General features: G+C 40.1%; 1 protein-coding gene across 11 annotated transcripts in view; it reads right to left on the bottom strand.

Annotated features, from left to right (window-relative positions):
• Positions 1-355: 355 nt before the first annotated feature.
• Positions 356-24,131, bottom strand: part of BCAT1 (branched chain amino acid transaminase 1) — an 89,405-nt gene continuing 65,629 nt past the window's right edge. For 9 of the 11 annotated variants that reach the window (XM_081129126.1, XM_081129128.1, XM_081129125.1 and 6 more), the window contains 5 exons: positions 21,365-21,507; positions 15,781-15,866; positions 12,969-13,109; positions 11,055-11,129; positions 356-2,442 (listed from right to left, as the gene is read on the bottom strand). In XM_081129126.1, coding sequence (XP_080985252.1) covers positions 2,401-2,442; positions 11,055-11,129; positions 12,969-13,109; positions 15,781-15,866; positions 21,365-21,507 — 487 coding nt within the window. In that variant the 3' untranslated portion in view covers positions 356-2,400. The remainder of the gene's footprint in view (positions 2,443-11,054; positions 11,130-12,968; positions 13,110-15,780; positions 15,867-21,364; positions 21,508-24,131) is intronic. The other 2 variants (XM_081129129.1, XM_081129124.1) reach the window with 1 other exon arrangement.

Here is a 24,131-nt window from a genome sequence, read left to right as displayed (position 1 = left end):
ATCTTTTTGAGCAGATTAGCCTTACATGTTCTTATGCTAGACTATCATGTGCCTTAAATGATCAATTAGTATTACGATAACTAAATCTTGAGGAAAGGATAATTGCCTAGTTATCACGTGCCACTCTCGCTGTATTAATCCACTGCAATTAAACAAATATTGCACAGGGAAAGAAGATGTACAGATGTTCCCTTTAAATCTATTTAATAAGTTAGTGTTGAGGTCAATTTCCCATCTTACTTAAAGGGAATGGCAGGTTGTGTTGTGTTTCAGACCTTCAGTTTCTTTAAATGTATATCATTAATTTTTACTAAGTCTGGTAGGAAGGCTTAAAATGTTCTTAAATTTATCTTTTGAAATATGTTTTTATTGAATTTTTAGAGAGAGAGGAAGGCAGAGATACAAACATCAATGAGAGAAATATCAACATGGATTGGCTGCCTCCTGCACGCCCCCAACTGGGGATCAAGCCTGCAACCTGGGCATGTGCCCTGACCGGGAATCGAACCAGTGACCTCTTGGTGCATGGGAGGACACTCAATTCACTGAGCCACACCCGCCTGGCAAAATGCTCTTAAATAAAAGAAATCAAACAGGTGTAATATCAAAACATTGTTCTCTAGCTTTTGTAATGGACATGTCTTGCCATACTAAATTTAGAGGTGCAAAGTATAAAATGCATTTGTGGCCAACAAATGACTTCCATTTCTCCTAGGAATGTGAGTCTGGTCACTTATGTGCTACTTGACAGGTTGAAATGACCTGGAAGTCTTTTCTAGAATGCTGTATTAAAAAAGGGGTCCCGGGACTTAGCCGAGGCAAGCGCGTACCCTTACAGTGCTGTGTGGGGAAGGAGTGCAGGGGACTCACAAAGCACCCGAGGCCTGGAAAGAACAGACTCTCCCAAGCCTTCAGATCAACAATTAAAAGCCCCCTAAAAGATGTTTTTACCATTCTTTTTCATCTCATACTCCCCTAATTTTCATTTTACCGTTCCTATCTAAAAGGACCCCATGGCCAAAAGTCTTTGACAAGAATCAAAGCCCCATCTGCTATGTGCTGCTAAATGCCTTAAGGAAGAATTTTCAGTGCATCGAACTTGTAGGGGTTTTTTTTCCCCCTTGCTTTGAAAAGAGAATAAAATATGATCATCAAGATGAAAGTTATTAGTACCAAAGCAAACCAAAATACAATGTCAGAGCTGACCTTCCAAGGGTAAATGTTTTCTATTTTACTTTTGCTTTCCCCTAGATAAACCAGGATACAATTTTAACTCAGAGCTCCTAAATGAGGAAAATGTCTATGATCATCCGGTCCCCCTTCAACAGAAAAGAGCACCTACAAAACCAAAGGTATAAAAACCAGGGCATACCTCTCTTTGCCTCCTGCTAAAAAACTCATTACAATGATTTATCTTGTATTTAACACTTAACATAGAACATTTGTCATTTCCATTTGGCTGGTAGGATATCATGACTTCTCTGTAGAATTATAACTTCAACTCCAAGACAGTCTTGACCTACGAAGCTCCGTGCCTCTGAGTCTCTCTAATGACTTAGCAGTCCATCAAAACTAAAGACAATATGAGGTAAGTATACGCAAAGTCAGAATCGATCACCATTCTACCGGAGGGGTTTCATAATATAGAAACAAAGAAGGTTCACTTCTATAGAAGGTAAATATTCATTTATTCATTATTTTACTGAGTACCCATTATGTGCCAGGCATTGCAGACACAGAGATCTCTAGGGCACAGGACCCTCAGTGCTGTAGTGGAGCCCAACAAGCAGCCAGTCACAACACAGTGTGGAAGGGGCAGTGGTGGAAGTGGGCCCGGGTCTTGCTGACACACGAGGAGAGCTTAGAGCAGACCGTGGCGTCAGGGAGAAGGAGACACTGACCTTAGGATGGACTTGGGGGCCTGCAAACAAACGCAACGTGAGGAAATCCAGTGTTTTGGTTTTAGAAAAACAAACTTTCTGAGGATGAAAACGTGTCACAGGAAGTGTAACCTATGAACTTGACTAAGATCCGCTTCAAACACACAAAAAACTCATTTGGTTGAGGAGCAGAATATAACTTTCTCTAAAGAATAAACATTTTTTATTTGAGTGAAGTACTACGGGAGGCACTAAGATTGCTGAGGGAATTCCATGCTCTAAAGCTTATATTATCGTCTTTCTAGGGGAAGGGAAGATAAGCTTCTACCACCACGTTTACAAAACACCATTTGATGATTGCAATTCATTTTCTCTGGTATAAGGAAACCATCACCCTGCTAACACTGATAATATAAATTACATTATGCACAACCAAAAATGGGCGGCGAAAGAATCAATCATAATTCCAAAGCAATAGTCTGTCCCAATAGCACACAGATAATATCCTGCATTTTTCCGTTCAGGATATGACGATTGTCCAGTCGCTCTCTTCTCTTCCATACTGCAACAAAAACAAGAAAATATATTTCAGTGTATAAGCTTACAGCACTGGAGTAGCTTATAAATAAATTCGAAACAAAAAACATTGTAGAAAAGGTTTGCTTCTGTTTTGAACATAAAAAGTATATTCACATTAAAAATAAAATTGGACAAAAATAACCAAATACCTGGAAAGAATCATACATTTTATAATTATTGTTGAAGTCAAATTTATAGTTGATATAGGTCCCTTATATACAGGGGTTGGCAAACATAGGTTTACAGTTGTAATACAAATAATACAATAATTAATAAGTAATAATATAAGAATTAACTCTGCCCTGGCCAGTGACTAAGTTGGTTGGAGCAATGTCCCATATACTGAAAGGTTGCGGGTTTGATCCCCTGTCAGGTCACATACCTAAGTTGGGGCATGTATGGGAGGCAACTGATCAATGTTTCTCTCTCACATAAATTATTTCTTTCTCTCCCTCCCTTCCTCTCTCTAAAACCAATAAGCATGTCCTCTGGTGAGAATGAAAATAAAAGAATAAACTGTATATTTTGCACTCACAACTGTAAACCTAGTTTTGCCTGCCCCTGTATTTAAGTGCATGCCATTTCATCACCATTCTGTATTTAGCCTCTGCTCTCCAAATGACATAAGTGGGTTTAACTATGTCATCTTTACTCCGAAGTGATGCTCAAAGTATATTCCCCAGGCCAATAGCATCGGCGTCACCTGGCAACATGTTAGAAAGGCAAATTCTCAAGCCCCACCTCAGACTTCCTGACTCAGAAAGTCTGCAGGTGAGGCCCAGCACCCTGTGTTTCAGCGAGCACTTCAGGTGATTCTGAGAGGAGCTGCAGTTTGAGAATGACTGCTATAAAAGCCCCCTTCTCAAGAGCATTTTATGTTCATGCGGGGGGTAAAAATTATATTGACAAGCCAGGTGGATCTGAATTGTGACTTTGTTTTCTAAATGAAAGTTGTGTGTGTTATGTTAGCATCCCAATTTTTCTTATTCCTTCAAAAATCATGGACCTGCATCATAATCACAATCAGATTATTTGCATCAGCAAATTTGCTTTAGCAGACCTAAATTTTCAAATTTAAAACTGAATTAAATGAAACATAAAGATATTCCAGATGTCAGAAACAGAAAGCCAATTCTATATTCATGCGTTCATTCACTCGTTCAATAAACATGTGTTTAAATGAGTGCGCACCCTTTGAGCAAGTGCTGCACGCCTGCACTACTGTGCCGAGAGCCTTGCAGACTTGCTACCTCAGTTATCCCCACAGTAGCCCCAGAAAGTAGGTGCCAGTATCAATCCCATTTTATGAATGAGAAAACTGTGTATCAAGGAGATTAAATAACTTACTTAAGGTTGTGGTTAGTAAATGGTAGAGTCCAAACTCCAGCCAAGGTCTCTCTCACACCATGCTCCTGTCCACTATCTAGACCTCCCTCTACATGTTCCCATAGTCATGTGTGGAGACAGACTTGGAATAGATCTTCTCTACCCAAAATCACATGCCAATAAGTCTGTTGCTAGGTGTTTGCTTAAATCAGACGATGTCCCCTTTTCACATGGATTGGCCCTTAGTCCTAATATAACTGGCTGAAATTAAAACAAAATATCTGAAAATTCTGAATTGGAAAGAACCTTAGCGATCATCTTATTTGGGTGAGTGAACTAAATGAGGCTCTGGGTTGTACTTCTTTACTTCAGAACAAGTCCACTCTGGTTGCTTGTATATATTGGGATTCCAGGAAAGATGTCTTTTGCAGAAAGTACTGCTGCTTAAAAATCAAATGTGCAGAGCCATGAACTCTTAAGCCAAGCTTCTCATTGTACCTATAAGGACAAAAAGGCTCCAGGAGACTATGAGAATCTACCAAATTGGAAAATTACTGGGAGCCAAGAATGGGCCTACCTACAACCTTCTTGTTTCCATGAAAAGGAGAGTGAAGGAAGCCCAGTGATGGACTGTGACTTGCTGAATCCACATCAGAAACAGGCTCCTATAATTTTATCTTAAACCTCATCAGTTAAAGTAAATTTGCTTTCAAATAGTTGTTTTAGTTTTATAACCAGTGGAAAATCAATTTTGGTTATAGTAAGTCATAGGCCATATTACTCTGTGAACCTTCACAATATGTATTAAGTTTTACTCCTCTTATCCTGCAATTTTTGCTTTTATGTAAAAATCATAGCATTCTGAGATGGATCCAAGAGATAGGATAATACAGGTTTATTCATATGTCTAGACCTAGGCAGTTAGCAATCAAACTTTTCATGCCCATGATGGATAATTCCATTTAATTTTGCAAGGGAAAATAATTCGAAGTAGAGATGGCAGATTTTAGCAGAGATAAAATTATATGCTTTCCCCAGGAGCAGGTGTCTGGAGGAGGGGAAAGAGAATGGCCGCTGCAGGGGCCAGGCCATCCTCACACCATTGTCGGTGTCATTATAAGCCCAGCAGCGGGCCCGCCTTTGGCATCGGGCAGGCCTTCTGCGAGTCACATGTACTTGATTTTGTTCACTGGAACCAAAGACAGGGTTAAAGCAACACAGCACATCGCACTGAGGCTGTGGGATGGTACTTTGAGCCTATGTGGAAAACTATTTGTGTGATGTGCAGATTTTTCATCTTTTCACGAATGTTGGGCAGAACACTCAGCCAAAACATGACTAATGCCAAGTGCGGTACTTCATAGTCAACGTACGTATGGCAAATAATTTTACATGGCCCTTGCTGAAATGACTTTTACATTCAGCAGAGAATTCTTAGCAACATAAGGACAACCTGTGTGCCACACACTTACTTTCTACAATGCCATAAAAATATAGTAAGTGCTGCCTGCCAGGAAATAATCTTTCTTTTTTCAAATCCTATTCAATGGCCATGCGAAGCTCTGTAATCCCATAACACGCGGAGAAGTAAGCATTAGGAAATAAGGAGAGGCTGAGAAGCTGGTCAAGGGACTGTGTCATTAAGGCAATCTGGAAATGTTCACTTTAGGACACACACAAACTGAAGGGACAGCTCAGGACATCTGCAGGGAAAGGGGGTGGGCCTCTCCCTTCTTATGCAACCGAAAGTCATCAAGCTGTTCCACAGAAAAGAAAAATTTCATAACCACAAAGGGTCATTTAGTCTTACGAAGCTGTAGCCACTGGTGGGAAAACAAGTGTTGTTTTTATTTTATCTGGTAACTTGCAATCAATACAGATCCTACTCCTATATCAGTCAGGCTTTTCTTTTTTTATAATTTTTTAAGACTACCTTTAAAAAAATTTTTTAATCCTCACCTGAGGATATGTTTTGTTGTTGTTGTTGTTGTTGATTTTTAGAAAGAGAAAAAGGGAGAGAAACATAGAAACATGGATGTGAAAGAGAAACTTCAATTGGCTGCCTCCTGCATGCGAACCAACCAGGTATCGAACCCACAGCCCAGGTATGTGCGCTGACCAGGAATCAAACCCACAACCTTTTGGTGTGCGGATGATGCTCCAACCAACTGAGCCACCTGGCCAGGGCTAAACAAACTATCTTGAAGTTTATCTATCTATTTTTAAATCAAATTTATTGGAGGGACATAAGTTTCAAGGATACTTTTCTGTGCTACATCACCTGTATATTGCACTGTGTTTTCCTAAACTATTTAGGATGCCCACCTCTTGGTCTCTGCAGTCACTAGTCCCACCTGCTGACACCTCCGCAGCAGCACTGCCAGGGATTCAAACATGCTGCCCTGGATAGTTAAGACCTGGGTTCCAGCTCTGAGCGAATCCTGACACCAGTCTCAATGTGTATGTCGCTTGGAAAAAAATCTACATCAGGTTCTCTGAAATTTTTTGAAGAATAATTTGATATTATTCAAGACCTGCCTCCCACCTCTCCTCAGACCATGTTAATATACAGGAGCAACACATTTTTGCTCTTTAGTATGTGTTTGGTCTATCACTCATCCATTCGGGAGACACTACTGAGTCTGCACGCTGGCCCAGACCTCGGGCGGATGACTGGGGTTTAAAAAGAAAATAAAACAATCCCTGCATTCAAACAACCCTAGAACAAAGACCAGTGTGTAACCAGAACATCATCTGAAAGCCATATGTGATCATCTCAGGTACTATGGAAGCTGGAGAAAGCAGCAGCATTGTGTGTGTGTGTGTGCTGGGGGAAAGGAATGCTGGTGTGTGTGTGTGTGTGTGTGTGTGTGTGCGCTGGGGGAAAGGAATGCTGGTGTGTGTGTGTGTGTGTGTGTGTGTGCTGGGGGAAAGGAATGCTGGTGTGTGTGTGTGTGTGTGTGTGTGTGCTGGGGGAAAGGAATGCTGGTGTGTGTGTGTGTGTGTGTGCTGGGGGAAAGGAATGCTGGTGTGTGTGTGTGTGTGTGTGTGTGTGCTGGGGGAAAGGAATGCTGGTGTGTGTGTGTGTGTGTGCTGGGGGAAAGGAATGCTGGTGTGTGTGTGTGTGTGTGCTGGGGGAAAGGAATGCTGGTGTGTGTGTGTGTGTGTGTGTGTGTGTGCTGGAGGAAAGGAATGCTGGTGTGTGTGTGTGTGTGTGTGTGTGTGTGTGCTGGGGGAAAGGAATGCTGGTGTGTGTGTGTGTGTGTGCGCGCGCTGGGGAAAGGAATGCTGGTGTGTGTGTGTGTGTGTGTGTGTGCTGGGGGAAAGGAATGCTGGTGTGTGTGTGTGTGTGTGTGTGTGTGTGCTGGGGAAAGGAATGCTGGTGTGTGTGTGTGTGTGTGTGTGTGTGTGCTGGGGGAAAGGAATGCTGGTGTGTGTGTGTGTGTGTGTGTGTGTGTGTGCTGGGGAAAGGAATGCTGGTGTGTGTGTGTGTGTGTGTGTGTGTGCTGGGGGAAAGGAATGCTGGTGTGTGTGTGTGTGTGTGTGTGTGCTGGGGGAAAGGAATGCTGGTGTGTGTGTGTGTGTGTGTGTGTGTGTGCTGGGGAAAGGAATGCTGGTGTGTGTGTGTGTGTGTGTGTGTGTGTGTGTGTGTGCGCGCACTAGGGGAAAGGAATGCTGGTCCAGAGGGATTTCTAAGACTCCTGAAGGGCTGTGTCGTAAGGACGACCAGAACCTCATCAGGTGGGCAGCTTGCAGAAGGTCAGGGGAAGGGCGGCGGGCCGCGGGTCTTATGGAAAACAGAAGACCCCAAGGGCTTGGCGCAGGCGCGCAGCACGGTGCGCACCTGGAACAGCGAAAAGTACGGGGGAAAGGCGGCGCGGGCGACATGCGGCTGCTCCCCAAGTTTAAGTTCGGTTACGCACAGAAGTGTTTTTCTTTGTTGCTTAAAAAGAAAAAAAGAGGTATTTGTTGGGCAATCTCAGACCCAGGGAATTATATGAATACTAGCCAAATGAGATGAACATTTAACCTCAGAGATTCTCACTCACGTACGGAAGCACACAGGTTAAATGAGAGTCAAACCTTCAGTTAAGGAGGCATTTCCCCAGGCCTCGCTGGAGGGCCTGAAGGGTGCGGGGCTGCTGCTCTCTTCTTCAGTTTACCAGAGCATCTCATACTTAATATCCATGCTTCCATGTCATGTCAAAGGATCAAATGTGAAACATGATGCAATCCTATGCTTTTTCCTCAATAATTACTTAAATTATTTCTCTTAAAGAGAAACAGATAAACTAGTAACGGGGCTAATTTGCCATCTTGCAAGGGAATAATTTGGAAACTTTGAGTTCCATGCCCACAAGCATAAAACAATGAAAGAGAAAAGATGCGGGCTTAAATTCCGCATGGTGGTCCCTTATTACTTAACGATTTGGAGCAGAGCTGGTGCTTCTGGTTTGTGGTTGAATTCAGAATCATTGTATTATCTCATGTGTCCTGTACCTGTATCCTCTTGTTTCTTTGTTCAGTATGAGCCCTGAATGTATCATTCGTTTTTAGTTACCACTATTATCCATTAAACATTACTACCTAGGGTAAAAAGAGAAATTATTAACTTCTTAGCTACAGGCACTAAAGTATATAGAGAATATATAGATAAAAATGTTTCTTCCCACTCTCTGTGGTCTCCATATATTCATCTTTTATTCTTAAACCTTTTCACATAGTGTCACATTAAAGTTGAATATTAATTCTGTCCTGTATCAGTGTGCTCCGACTGCCCTAATTACTTGTCCCTTTTTAAACTGCTGTTTCACCACCACCTGAACAGCCTCTGATATTCTGTTTGTGCTCAATACACATATTTGTTGAATGAACAAATGAGAAGCATTCACTGCAGTCACCTACATTTTTGGCTCCCATCATTTTACTTTTAAAAACACTCTTTCTGAGAATTTTTGCAATGGCGTCCCATCTTGCCCCCAAATTATGTCTTTGGGCTTCTCTTTTACTCATACTTTAGGGTTCCGATGCATCAGCTCCCCACCGTCTGTGGGGATGATGCACATTTCTGCTTTTGCCTTCCTTAGGCACAGCACCATGCTTGTGTCTGTCGGAGGCCTCTACTTACATTTTCCTTTCAATTCAAATTTAATTTGATTTTTCCCTCAACCTAGCTGTCTACTTTTCCTTTTCTTTTAATCCTTTACAACCAAATCAACTCAGTTCAAATTTTCTTATTTCATATAATCTCCAAGAGGTGACCCTGAAATCTCATTGTGCATTAACTGCTATTAAATGTAACATACTCTCCTGCACAATTTGTTCAAGAAAATTTTCCGAAGTGGTTTTTATTTCTTATCACTATAACCACCACCACCACCCCTTAAAAATCTCTCAACTTCTGTTTTGGATACAGGATTTTATAATATAGAAAATTATATATTTTAGTTTTGTGTCTATTTTTTTATTTGAGCAAAACACTAATAGCATGACTTTCATTGGATTTACTCAGACAGCTCTAAGAAATATGCACATATCTGAGACACCCATGAAGAAAGTTTTATTAAATTTCTTCAAGTTACTTCTAATTGTTTCTATCTACAAAAGTAGAAAACAACTCTGAATAGATTTCCGGTTTCTGATATTAAGATATTCCTTTATTTAAATTGCAAAAAATTCTTATAGAAAATGTTTGTTGAAGGTAGATCTAAGAGAGCTCACTGATTCAAAAGCCAGTATTATTCTTTCCTTTTAGTAATATTATTAATATTGACATAAATGTTGCTAAGCAAGTATTCAAAAATACAACTTTTATCACTATCCAGGGACCTTAATTTCCTTGGAGGGACCTGCTGCTTTCCCAACTAGTGGTATCTTTGCTTAGTTTTAAGACCCAGCACCATCTGATGTCACCCAAACTATCAAACTTCATTTCATATTTCAATATAAATCTCACCTCCCCCTGGGTATTTTCACTGAGTGGCAATCATGGGCTCAACAAAATCCTCTAATAACTTTTTGAAGTATTTACAAATTATACTTCCTGATATCTGATATGCCTGCCTAGAAGGATGCTTAAGTGCCTCATGAGAAGTTAGATTATTGCTCCAAAAAAATAGGCAAAACAAAGTTTAGCATATTTAAAAAATAATAATAATAGATGTGAAAATTAGGATTCCAGGAATTTATCCAAAGGAAATAGTCAGGGATACATTGTTTATAATAGTAAAAGAATTGCCAACAAAATCAATGTACAATAATAAGATTTCTTTAAAAATTATAGTACATAGATATAATAGAATTCAATTTAACTTCGTACATGAAATTAAAATTATTTTGATGTGAAAAAGCAAATGATCTATTAAATTTAAAAAGCAGGTAACAATTATGTACAAGTCCATTTTGTTAGAAAATATATTTATCTAAAAATATATAAATGCCTGCAAAATATTAAAAGCTAAGACATAAAAAATTAACAGTGGTTATATCTCAGTGTTGGAATCACTCACAGGTATTATTAATTTTATTCTGTGCTTTCTTCCACTTTCAAGTTTTTTCCTTTTATAAAAGTATTATGTTTTTTAATGAGATTTTTAGATGTATCAAATTATATTTATATATACATAAATTTTAATTAATTTTTTAGAAAGAGAGAAACGCTGATTTTGCTGTTCTACCTACCCATGCATCCACTGGTTGCCTCCTACATGTGTCCCAACCAGGGAGAGAACCCACAACTCTGGCGCATGGGACGACGCTCCGAGTTACCTGGCCAGGGCTATATACGGTTTTTTTTAAATGTTAAAGTAATTTGGAGTCCCTGATAATTATTTTCTTTCTTTCTTTTTTTTAAACATGTATTTTCTTTCCCAGTTCTGCATTGGTTATGCCCATACATACTAGCAGGACCATTTTCCTTAAATTTAAATTGTTAACCCCAAATGGCAGTATTTACTTTCTTCTTGCCATTGAAATGTGATTTGGGTCTAAGCACTAATTAAAATAAGATGATGCCCAGCCGGGCGTGGCTCAGCTGTTGAGCGTCGACCTAGGATCCAGGAGATCGGGGTTCGATTCCCCGTCAGGGCACATGCCCGGGCTGTGGGCTCAACCCCCAGCAGGGGGTGTGCAGGAGGCAGCCAATAATGGCACTCTCCTCATCGATGTTTCTATCTCTCTCTCTGCCTCTCATATCCTCTCTCTGAAATCAATAAAGATATATATATTTTTAAAAAATAAGATGACATTTTAACAGAAAGAAGCCCTTACCTGAATATCAGTCAACTTGCCCAAGATCCGGCTTGCAAGCTTAGTCCCGTTCTCCATGGATGGAATGTGTAGGGTCTGTGAAAGGAAAGCAGACACAAGATAATGAGGATCTTCATGGATACAGTGACAAGTAAGCGCTCAGGGATGCCACTGCATGCAGGCAATTTCCCTGAAATAAGGAATGGCACTGTTATAATCTGATTATGTTAGCTCCAAAACCTCTTTTTCTATTCCGAATTTAAATAAAAAGTACCTAGCCAATGATAGGTTGTTGATTGCCTACCAACTGACTTTAGGGCACAACTGGTTTAAATGCCAGTCTTTGGGATAATTTGAGGAGCTATGGGCGGCTAAAATAGTGGCTCCCCTTAAGACAGCCCTACCTCTTACAGCATTCCTTGAATGAACTGATCGGCCTCCACATCTGACACTCTCGGCAGGAAATGAGAACTCAAAGATATTTTGCCACAAATTAAAGCAAATCATTTCAGGGACATAAGTGAAAGCAAGTCTATGCCTTCACAAAGGGGCTTCTAAACCTGTATCTGTTCCAAGCCTAACTTCCAGGGGCCACAGCCTCCACGATGTTGGATTGCATGGTCAAATTCAGGGCTGAGAAAGATTTCATGGCCCCAAATTATAGCTCGGTCATGTCCGTTCGTGCCTTGCTGGCTCGCAGGCCTTTGAGAGCCTGATTTTAGTATAGAGAGCCCACGTTCTCACCTACTTATTATGCCCTTTAGGATAATGGGATGATTAATGTACCTTTAGGCTCTGAATGCCCTCTGAAACAAGACCATTAAAAGCAGGTTACATTTTATAAACTTCTTATTTCTACAGGTGAAATAATGATTGGACTTAAAAATATCTGGCCTGCTGACAACTGTAGTTCATTCAGAAGTAACCAATACCTCGACACTACCATAATAAAACATGAAACAGTAGCTTTATAATCAGCACAAGCACTGAATGATAATAGGCTCATTCTTCTCTCTCGCAACAGTCTGGCGATAGAATTAGGTCAGGAGCCATTCCCTAAAAGCAAGTTCAAATCCTCAAGCAATGACGCAGCCACCATTAAAATCCACAGGAACAAAAAAAATCAACCCACCAGCTGAGGAAAAATAATATGACGTTGAATATTAAAACAACAGGATTTACATTTAATATGAGTCATGTACGCCAACTCACATTTAAAATACCCACATGACTTTTTATAAAGTTAGCTGTTGATGGTAATCATAAGTATTGGATCTTTGTCATAAAGGGGAAAGCAAAAAAACAAAAAAACTGACCAAAAAAATGGAAGTACAACGCATATAAAATCCGACTGCTTTACTGGGAGGAGGAAAGTTCTTCCAACTAGATGCTTGAGCTCCTTCTGGAAGAGGTTAGTAAATGCACCAGGTTTGCCAAATAAAGAATTTTTATAAAGTGGTCTAAATAAAAACAACAGCAATAATACTAACAGTATTCAATGCAGGAATTAACCATTCAGATGAATTTTCCATAACTATTTGCCATTCTTACGTTAGTAGTTTAGAGCTACTTCTGGAAGCCAGAAGCTAAAATCCAGCTATCTGCGGACCTCCCCTAGAGCCGGCAGAAAGAAATGAGTGGAAGTCCAGTGACACAGCTCAAATCCCAAAACTGACAAAAAGGCAGATATGATCCTTGTCCGAGGACAAAACTGACTTCCCACCATGCTGGAGCTTACACAAAGTCACTGGAAAGACAGGAGTAAGGAATTTGCTGATACAGGTTCATGAGGACAACCCTCCCCAGTGAGCGGAATGCCAAGCTACAAGAAATCCTTCGCATCCTGGGTCCACCCAGCACCGAGGTCACACGCTAACAAAATGACATGACCAGCAAATGCTCAGAAAGGGAGGCGGTGAGGAAGCACTGTCGTACCTGACCCTCGTAGAGGACGTCAGAAACCGGGCAAACGACGCAGGCGGTGCCGGAGCCGAACATCTCCTTCACTCGACCCTGCTCCAGGGCCGCTGTCAAGTCACCCATGGTGAGGTACCTCTCTGACACCTTAAATTCACCCTGTTTGCAATGTAAAACATTTAAAATACATGTTTTTAAGGAAAAGGCATGGGGCGCGGGGGGGAAATGCCTGCCTTTCTGCTTTACATTCTTACTGAACCTGGACAATGTCATAAGCATTAGAGAGAAAGCTCTAGAAAGCAACACAATCTTACTGGTAAACACGCTGAGGTCTTAAGCAACCTACTCCAAGATCAGAGCTCCTCTAAATGAGATGATCAGAACATAAGAATATAAGATGATCATTATAAAATGTATGGTATATTTTAACATGTCTGCTTTTTTTGCCTTTTATTTGCTGTCATGGCTAAAGCCTCGAGTGGATGTGCACCGGTGCCACTCGATGTGCGTTCTATGCCGACAGTGTCTTAAATCCTATTTACCATAAAAGAGAATACATTATCTTAACATGAACAATTACAGCTACCGTCGATTGAGCATCCATTGCATGCCAAGTTCTTTCATTTTTAAGGTGGGTCCTATCAGCCCCATTTTACAGGTGAAGAAATAAAGGTTCAAGGAAGTCGAGTGACATCCCTACGGCCACACAGCTAGTAAATGGCAGAAAGTGGTGTGAAGTCAGGTCTGATCCAACTTGTTTCAAATTCGGTCTTTTTCAACTGCATCTTTTATGGAGTAAAATCACAGACTGAGTTTAAATATCTGAAAGATTTCATTATTTTAAAACACTGAAAGTATATTTGGACTTTATTTGAGAAATGGCATTGTATATTTTTTTCTTCCTAATTTAAATTCGCTGATTTGGTTGACTCTGCAGCAGTAATCCTCAATCCTCTCCCTTATTTTTAGAACCAGAATAGACCGAGTTTCATCACAGAATTATTGCTATAACCTCATCAACTTCTACTGAAGTATTTGAACATTTTATTTGCTCCAGGATAAAGAATAAAAACCAAAAAATTCCGATTTTTAAAGCAGTCTGTTTAAACTATCTATTTAATACCCATTCTTTCATCTGTTTAATTATAACTTTTATGTTAGTGGTTAAAGTTCAATTTGTCAATAGGTTATTTCAATTCAGGACAACAAAGAAGGGATAGGTGTTTTGTTTTGTTTTAATAAGATGAGAGTGTTTTTTAAAACCCACAAATCCACAATAGGTAAAAATGGAAATCGCAGTCTTTGGCAAGATTCAAAACGTTAGAATACTGCATTGTGCTATAAGCATCTATTTGGAAGGGTAGGAAAATATGCCTGCTATAGAAGTACGGCTTTTTGCAATCTATCTGAGTCTGTAATTTTAATTATGCTGTTCAAAGGTAAATAAATTCCAGAAAAATCAGCCAAGTTAACTGAAAACAAGCTGAGCTCTGTGCTCTGGAAAAGGGGGGAAAAATTATCTTGTATATAAACAGAACTGTTTTTACTCTACTCACCCTTACTTATCTTTGGACAATTTCCCTTGTCTGGCAAGTAATGGTAACCCCCCACACGCCTCTTGGCATTTATGTCTCACTGTTGTAAAATAGCTTTTAAAATAAATTACAGCTACAGAGTCAAGAAAAAAATTTCCTCCATAATAACCTATTTTCATGGTAGCAATCATTAGTGTGGGGATGCATTTCCACTTGCAACTTGTCATCAGACCTTCTGGACGGGGTTGGATTTTTTTCCTCTAATAAAACAAAAATTACTGAGCTTTGAAAATACATCTTTGCAACTGCAAACATATTTAGGACAGGGCAAGCTGTTTGAAATTATACAAACAGTTTGTAAATGTCATGCCCAGTGTGCCAGCCAGCATGTGGCGGTTGTGCTATAAATAATTCTACAAAACCCCGAACTAGACAAGGCCCATTTCTTCTATTTCCAAAGTCTTCTCCAGAGAAACGGTGCTGGTACCCTCCTAGATAATGTGTGTGTTTCTAAACATTTGCTCTATTAGCACTGTTTGACCACAGAATGCTCAGAGCCTTTTCATGTCCTTTGGACATCAGTTTAACACATGGGTCAAAAGTTCCATCCAAGAACCACTGCCAGATAACCAACTCGCTCAGCATTCGTCTTGAGTATGTTATAATGTCATTTCCAATACCAAATAGTTTAACATGCTCGCCTGTGTCACATGAACCAGAAAGGCTACTGAAAACAATTTTACAGCTTGCTTGACTGTTTTGATTTTTCAAATAAGAATGTATGTGAATTTGGGAGGACAGGGCACATGGAGAAGGGCCAACGAAGGCAGCCAAACTAATAATGTTATGCTAGTAAACATTTACGTCAGTACAATTCTTTCATTTCTGTGATAAGCATGGTTACCCGGGAGTGAAGAGGAAAGAAAGAACCACAGATCATGGCCCCATGGGAACAATGCACTTGGACTGGAAAAGTTGTGGACTGGCTAAATGGAAGCACGCAAATGACAAGCCAGGTGAGCTGGCAGGAGACACCTGATGCAGAGCTCGAGACAAGTGCTAGAAGGCTTCGGGACGACTCGGCAGACCGGTTTCCTCTGCCCGCCCCATAAACAAGGCTTAGTTGATAGTCTTGCCAAGACAGTCCTTCTAGAAGAGTTCTTTTCACTCAAGTTAAGATGAAAGATTAGATAACATTGGTTGCAACTACAGGGTATTATTTCAACGCGAAGCCGGGCTTATTTTGATTCCTTTTTGTTTCAGGCTTATAAAGGTGGCTGACGTGGAAGACCCACCCACTTGCGCGCCAGGTCCAGGATGCTCTGCCTCGTCACTCCTGGAAGAATGATGCCATCTAGCGGAGGAGTGGCCAGTTCTTCTTCTGTCAAGGAGAAATTGGAATATTTTCAAACTTTAAGTGTAGTAGCCATGCCTTATATCAAAAGCCATTTAAAAGAAACAAAACTGTTTCTTGCAACTTTGCTGGCAATAAACGTGAAGATAATGTTACTGTTCTGCATTGTCAAATCTCTCAACTCAATTCACACTTCAGGTAGATCTTTATTAGATGAAAAAAGATGAAGATGAATATGGGGAAGGAAGGAAGGAAGGGAGGGAGGGAAGGAGGGAGGGAGAAAAAGAAAGAAAACCACTCATCTAATCATCTTCAACATATCCTTAACCCATAAAAAATGAAATGGTTTTCCACTCACAAACAGCAAGAGTTATAGAATACTCTTAATTCTGAAGTCAAACTTTACTCTAGTGGGTTAAAGCTGGTTAGTAATTAAAATAACATAGATAGGATCCTCTTATTCAGGAACACTGGTCATTACCAAACCTTTTAAGAACATCGGGGAGGAGCCCTGGACGGTATGGCTCAGTGATTAGAGCACCGGCCCGCAGACTGAAGGGTCTCGGGTTCGATTCTGGCAAAGGGCATGTGCCTGGGTTGCAGGCTCCATCCCAGGTCCTGGTTGGGGCGCGTGCAGGAGGCAACCCATCTATGTGTCTCTCTCACATTGATGTTTCTCTCTCTCTCTCTCTCTCTCTCTCTCTCTCTCTCTCTCTCCCCCTTCCACTCTTTCTGAAAAGTAATGGACAAAATATCCTTGGGTGAGGATTTTAAAAAAAGAATACTGTGGAGGAGCCCACCCCCAAAAGAGTGGGTGCTTATTCAAGCTGGTCACTGCTCCCACACTGCCCTTTGCTAAAGCCCTCTACAGTGATTTGCAAACTGTAGAGTGAGGATCCCCATCATATGTAGAGTTGCTGACTTCACCCTCGGGGATTCAAATGGAATAGGCTCAGAGTGGACTCAAGCATGTATGTGGCTAACAAAAAAGAAGAAATCCAAGAAACAAAACAAAATTCCTCAGGTGACTCATAGAGAGCCAAGGCCGAGACACTGGTCTATGTGAGAATGACCTCAGGCCCTCCAAACCACGAGAGGGCTGGATGACGATTTGTCTACAACAGCCAGTGTGATCCGCCATCCACAAACACCCCTGACAGAAGAAAATCTCTGGTACCCAGGAAGCTGCATTTTGTGAGAAATTCAAACCTGAAATCATTGCTTTATAAAGATGTTGAGCGTTGTAAGGGACAATGTGTTGCCCACCATGTGTTTGTAGAGGAATTCACAAGGTATGCTTGAAAGTGCCACCAGGCGGCAAAAGTTGGGTAGAAATCACACTGGTGACTCTGAGCTCCCCCGTAAGTCATGTTATTCAGCTAAAAGGGACTTTAGAAATCACCTAGTGCAATCTTTACTTTACAGGAGAAACTGAGGCCCTATCAACATAAGTGACTTGCAAAGTTGGTAATACTGGGGGACAGTCAGGACCAGACTTTAAGTGTCCCAACACTGGGGTCTTTCCCCTTCTCTTAGGATACTGTGGTCTGGGCTCGCCTGTTCCACTGTGGTTACATCAGACATCTCTGTCTGGAAGACCAAAACTCTATATTTATTCCTGTGTTCCCAAAAATCAGCATTCTGCTTGGCTCAGAGTGGTATGTAATAAGTGGTTTTGATTTAAAAAAAATTTTTTTTAAATGAATAACCCTCTTTGCTAGGATATAGCAGTATGATTTTTTTTGTTTTTAATTTTGTGTCTAAAAATCATCTGCTAAAAACTGCTTTCTAGAAAGAGGAAAATTTGGTCTTGGCAACGTCCTTGGGGCTACTTTGAAATGTTGCTCTCAAAATAAACCTGTGTTTTGCCATAGCTAGCTAGCTAGACACATGAATGTATGGAGCTACATGTGTGAGTCTTTATGCACACACACCACACATATAGACAAACATACTTCCAGTGCCCCCAAACTGGACCTTTTCCTAAAGCTTGCTGAGCTCTAAGGCTCCATAAAGTTAAATGAAAACAGCGGCCCCGCATGTGCAAATGCAGCTTTGTGAAACATATTTAACACCCAAACTGTAACCGCTAGCCTGAGGTCAAGGAACAGAACATCTGTTTCTCTGGTTGCCAGACAGAGATGATGACATGACAACATTTGGGTGAGAAATATTCATTTTCCTCTGCAACCACAAACATGCTTGCAAGAGCCAGAACGGGCTCCAGATGGCCCAACATGAGGAAAACAGAGCCTAAAAATGCAGCTTGTTTTTGACAGAAAAATCATTTTTAGAAGCTGAAGAATTTAGAGGCAATAACAGCAGGATTCATCTGTGACATCCCAAAGTCAAGCACTAATGGGAACCAGGAATGTGGGTTTGGGTAAGTGCCCTAAACACCATCAGCACAATTATTCATTTATTCAACAAATAAACAGACAGGCCCAACTTAACAATGGTTCGACTTATGATTTTTTTTTACTCTAAGATGGTATGAAAGTGATACTCATTCAGTAAAATCCAAACGTTGAATTTTTAGCTTCTCCCAGGCTGGAGATGAGCAGTAAACACTCTCAAGATGCTGGGCAGCGGCCGAGTCACAGCTCCTAGTGGGCCTGTGGTCACGATGGTCAGCAGCCCACACTCTGCAGTGCGCTGTGTTGCCAGCTTGTTTTGGATACTGTGTTCTGAGCACATTTAAGGTAGGGTAGGCTAATTTATGATGTTCAGTAGGTTAGGGGTATTAAATACATTTTCAACTTAAGATAGGTTGATCAGGATGCAACTCCATCATAAGGAGCATCTGTATATTGAGTGCCTACCAGGTGCAGTTGGCTTATCTACGCACCAAGGACACAGCAGGGAACAGAACTGATGTAACTCCCTGCTTATTTTCTAATAGGCAGAGGAAAATGATTATCTTAAACCCCGAGGGGAAAAAAAAGAGGAAAGGTGATAAATGCTGGGAAGTTGGGGGAGGGGTGGTTTGCAATCTTTATTAAGGTACTCAAGGGAAGCCTTACTGGGAATGGGATATGTGGGCAAAGACTGGAAGGCGGAGCAGGAGCAAGCCAGGCACCGGAGGAAAGAGTGAGTGCTCCAAGCAAAGTTGGTGTAAATGCCTGATGTCCAAGAAGGCTCTTAGGGCCTGAGCAACACCAATATTCATTGCCATGACCATTCTCCTAAACTATCTGTGAACTCAACTACAGTAACAGGGTCCAATTCTCAGGGTGGCTCCAGCATCCAGTACAAGGAAAAAAATGTTCCAACAATCTAATTAGTCTCTGCCAGTGAATGTGTTAAATTTCTCATCAACTGAGTGAAAAAGAGAATTGGGGCTGTGTGACCTTACCACCAGGATTGCTGTTTCTAGAATCAAAACCTATATGAGTTATGGGACAAGTGCCATGTGGATACAGTCACTGTGCACAGCACAGTGCAGTGAATAGACTGTCTGCTTTATCAACCTTTCTAGCAGCTATCTCGTTGAAAAGAATCAGGGAGTGTGGGTTCTCCTGGACAGACGGCAGGCTATTACTAAAAGAGCTCTGCTTATACCTGCTGTTGGCAAAGTGTGTGAAAAACAGTATTTTGCTGATTTCCAACTTATTCTTTATATTTTCTTAAAGCCACATGGTATAAATCAAAGTTACTATACAATTTTTCTCAGCGTCTTCTTTTGGTTTTAGCCCAAAGGTTATTCCTGACATTCTACTCCCTTCTCTCATTAGTACTGTCCAAACATTTATTCCATTTCCTTTCTCCGTACTTTAATTTTTATTTAAACTGTTAGGTGAACACTTTCAAATTGAAGGGGCACATTCACATTAAAACGAAAGTGATCTCAGGCAACCATAATCTGAATAATAACTCTTAAGGTCTTATATATTTTGCAAGAGTCAGAAGACCAATCCACTCATTTCTATTCTGACCTTTAAAAGCCACAGTGGAAATGGTCCATGACAATTGTTTGGATAAGGGGTAATTTTTCACCAGAACTGTTTCTGGTTAAATTACGTAGCTCTGATTCAGACTGTGCTCAAATTCTGACATCTCCCATCCTTAAATAACGATGCTGCCACTTCTGTCTGATGTCACTGTTTTGTTTGGAGCTGTGTGGGTTTTGGTGAGGTGATGGTGGGAGAAGGTCAGTAGGAAGAAAGAGTTGAATCAATAAATTATCTCCTAAGTGCAGTTCAACACAGGCTGTCATCTTTCAAGCACAACTTTTGATATATGTCATATCTAATAATTCAAATTTACAAATCACAAACATTCCAGTGTACCTTTTGCTTTTAAATAGTGCCAAGTACAAATAGCAAAAGTGGAAAAATGAACAAGATCTGTATCTGCCTTTCCCATTGCCAATCCCAGGGCAAGGTGTACTCACCACACCTACTATTTATTCTGCCTCTCACTGGAGTATAAGGCTCCCTCTTATTAGTCTCTGCAACTAAAGCTCAAATTAATGTACAGCTCTACTGTCAGCTAGGAGTCACCATTTCCCTCGATTTGTAGCCAAATAACAAAAGAATAGCAGAGACTACGCTAGCTACTTTAAAATAAAATTTTCATTTAAAATTTTAACTGAAACCAATATTGAGACTTTATAAGTATTTGGAAACTTAACATTTTACTTGTCTGCAATCAGTGTTGTGAATAGCCTAAAATGCAAACAAGCCTAAAAATGTTTGTTTGTTTGTTTATGACTATTAAAATTCTACTGGAAGTAAATACATACAGCTGCATCCCCCCTACCCATTACTGGCCATTTAATTCAATACCACAGACGCTGAATGTCACTGAACTCCTATGGTCTCTGCCAACTAATAACAACAACAACAAAAAATATCAAAGAGAGATGATGAGCATTCAGGATATTAAAGGTAATAAAGAAGCACTGATTTTGACAGTAGACATATGTTAATAGACTTGAATGAACCAGGGTCTAAGTACAATCCCAAGATAGAGCAATATGTCCTTAAAAATAGTGTGCTTCAATCGAATTGAGCTCCAGAGTAAATCCGGAAGGCTTCTGATAAATTATCAAAATATGTATAAAGGGCAACAATTGTTGAAAGAAGTATAGCAAGGGAGTATATTAAATTTCATATCAGTAGAATCAGTAGGCTATGTTTATTACTATAGCATTTTATACACAGTATTTGGTGTATGACCTTTGAATTGATCTGAGGCCTATCTCCAAATACAAGGGATTTCCGAAAAGGAAAATGTTAAGACAGCAAAAGGGGTAAGGCTGCAAATCTTCAAATCGTGGAGATTTAAATTCCGTAAGCTGACATCTCAATAAGAAGTACATCCAGAGCCAAAAAACAAAACCTTTATAAATTCCGTAAACTTAAACTCATGTCTACGTGGACAGCCAAAGCACAGTCTGGGCTTCTCAGACACTGGAATTGCACTTAATCCCTTGTTCTGAGGTTCTAGTTCGCTTCTTTCCAATCCTACTAAGAATGACGGGGGGGGGGGGGGGGGGAGAAGCTGAAATCAGAGCAGATTACCTCCATTTTCATTTATCCAGTAAAGGAAAAGATTCATAGTTCCAACTTCTGTGATCTGATTGTCCTCTCCATAGAGCCACAACACTTGCTGACACCCGTTATCCATTGCTTCACATTGGGCAAAAAGAGACGAGCCGTAATTCCTTAAGAAACAGGGAACATACTGATTATAAATACACGCTGACCCTTACCCCCACCATCTTCCATACTAAAATACTCAAGTCTTTAATTCATATGTGGATGTAATCAATGTACTATGTCCTTAATATGTGTGTGTATACACACACACACACATACACACACACACTCTCTCTAGTTAACAGCATATCATTAAATTAGAATCTAAATGATCTAATTGCACTCGTTTGAAAGAGAGTATGCAAAGCAAAATTGTGGAATTCTAACTTGAAAAGTAGAGATATGAGAACACAGATAAATAGCCAAGTTAATAACAGTTAAAAGTTATTGAGTATTTTTTTCACCTACCAATTTTATATGAATTATTTCATTTAAACCTCATACCAATATTGAATTGGCCCCTATGATTATTTCCATAATTCAGATGAGAAACTGAGGCTTGGAGAAGTAACTTGAATCAAGTTACAGCAATTAAGTAGCAGAACACCAGGTCTGTACTCTCTTAACTAAGACCTTTCAGTATATCCAAGAAATGTCTAAATTCCCCCAAATGTGGGACAAGATGCTAAAAATCCTAACTTTAACTAAAATGTATTCTGAAAGCCCATTTTTCTCAACCTGCATCTTTATCTGGGATTATTCAAAATTAAAGGAACAAGGTACATCTTCCTAGAATGACTAGTTGGGTAATATTTTAAATTTGTTTTTTTATTCGACTTAAATGACATATATTACAAGGTATGAGTGAATGTTTAAAATAAAACTTGAGCGTCCTCAAATAAATGTGATGCTTGCTTGCCTCCTTTAGCCTCTGGTTGTATAATTCACTTTCCGTGGCTTTCAGGACATTAGCAAACAAGTTTGAAAAGCACTATCATATTACAGCCAAGGCTAGGAAATAAGCCCTAGACCCACTGTTGGACTATGAAGCCCCCAGACGTACACAGAAACAAGCAACCGATCACACATACAACAACAATAACTGCAAAGCATTAATGTCAACTTGCGCAAAACACCCTTCTAGGCCTTTTAAGTGATCACTTTTACACCTGGGCAAGATTAAAATGTAGAGCATTGTCTAAGTAAAAGTGTTAGTGACACACAAGAACCATCTAGCACAGTGGCTATCTGCCATTCTCGTCTGCAGAGCTTCCCTTCCCTCTGTGCTCTCCATGGCTCTTCTGGTGAAGCCAAGTCATTCTGCGTGAGTTGCCAGTCATAGAATTTTGCCCTGTGCAACTGAATTAAACGGTGGTTGTATAACCTAAACTGCTCATGTAAATCCTTCTTTGAGTTCATTTTAATCTATGGAATGTGAAAGATGTATTTTCTCACTTCAAGGGTAGTGGCAGCTTGCCTGCTATGATGTAGCCTAGGGTTATTGTGTCCATGGTCAACAGCCTTCACAGAAGAAGACACCTGAAATTGGAGAGCCCTAGGCTAACACAGAGCCAGAAACTATGACAAGATATTTGGGGGGGGGGGGAGTGCGGTGTGCAGGACCATGCAAGGGCATAAGAAACTTGGCAACAACAATTTGAGCCCTCAGCAGATCCATTGCTACCACCCTACTTACATCAGCCCATCAATCCCTTTCCTGCTTAAGAGACCTTGAGTTGGTTTTCTGACTTGCAACTGAAAGAATATTGACTAATAACTAGTATATTCTAGAAAGCTATGAGAAACAGGCATTATACGACATGGCTATAGTGAGCTGGGGCATGATGAAGTTTCCTCACAAAGTGATAATGTAAGAGTCATTAGAAGTCCATCAAAACGCAGATAATAAAATAGAAATTATTGGTTAATCTAACGATGATACAATTCTGGTATATGAGGCTTTTATTTAATAAAAAGTCACATAAAGATAACCTTTATTCAGAATTGATGGTGTATAGGCAATAACTGAGTTAAATTATGAATATTTTTTAATGCTGAGTATTAACCTGACTTTAGGGGGCAGTCCAGTAGAAGGAGCATGGACTTGGGGTCAGCAGGCCCAGGTGAAGCTCCCGTACTTCTACTCTTTGGCTCTAAGTCAGTTCACATTTTTGCCTCACTGAATTCATCTGGCAAACAAAAACTCTTTGTATAACTCATAGGGTTGTGTGGAAAAAATAAAATAATAACAATAAAAGTTAAGAAATAGGTTATCTCATAAGTAAATGATTTATCTCATAAGTAAAATTCCCTTTACTCTAGTAAAAATACACATACAGAATTTTCACAGTATGAATATTTAGCCTTTGCAAGAGGCTTCTAAACACACACACACACACACACACTTTTGAGTTTGTGGAAGAATTAAACTATGGGTCCTTAGCAACAGAAAGCTGCTTGGCCAGGAAAGAGAATTAAAGCCTACTGTTTCAGTGCATTGAAAGGAAAGGGGGCTTTTGTTTGGTTTGTTTCATTATCATATTCTATAGATGGTATTTTTCCTAAACTCCTCTCCAGTGTAAGCTGTACTATTAACGTCCACAGGATAAGTGATACCATAGTGATATATTTGGGTCACTCCCATATGTTGCCAGTATTCAGAAGAGAAACACATTTCCTTGGAGGAAAGAGAAAAACAACAAAAAAATGGAAAAACTGTCTACATAGAAATTTTTAATATAATTTTAAG

This window comes from Miniopterus schreibersii (genome assembly GCF_964146895.1).
Source record: "Miniopterus schreibersii genome assembly, chromosome: 2".
Classification (NCBI taxonomy): Eukaryota; Metazoa; Chordata; class Mammalia; order Chiroptera; family Miniopteridae; genus Miniopterus; species Miniopterus schreibersii.
This window is presented reverse-complemented; position numbering and strand designations above follow the sequence as displayed.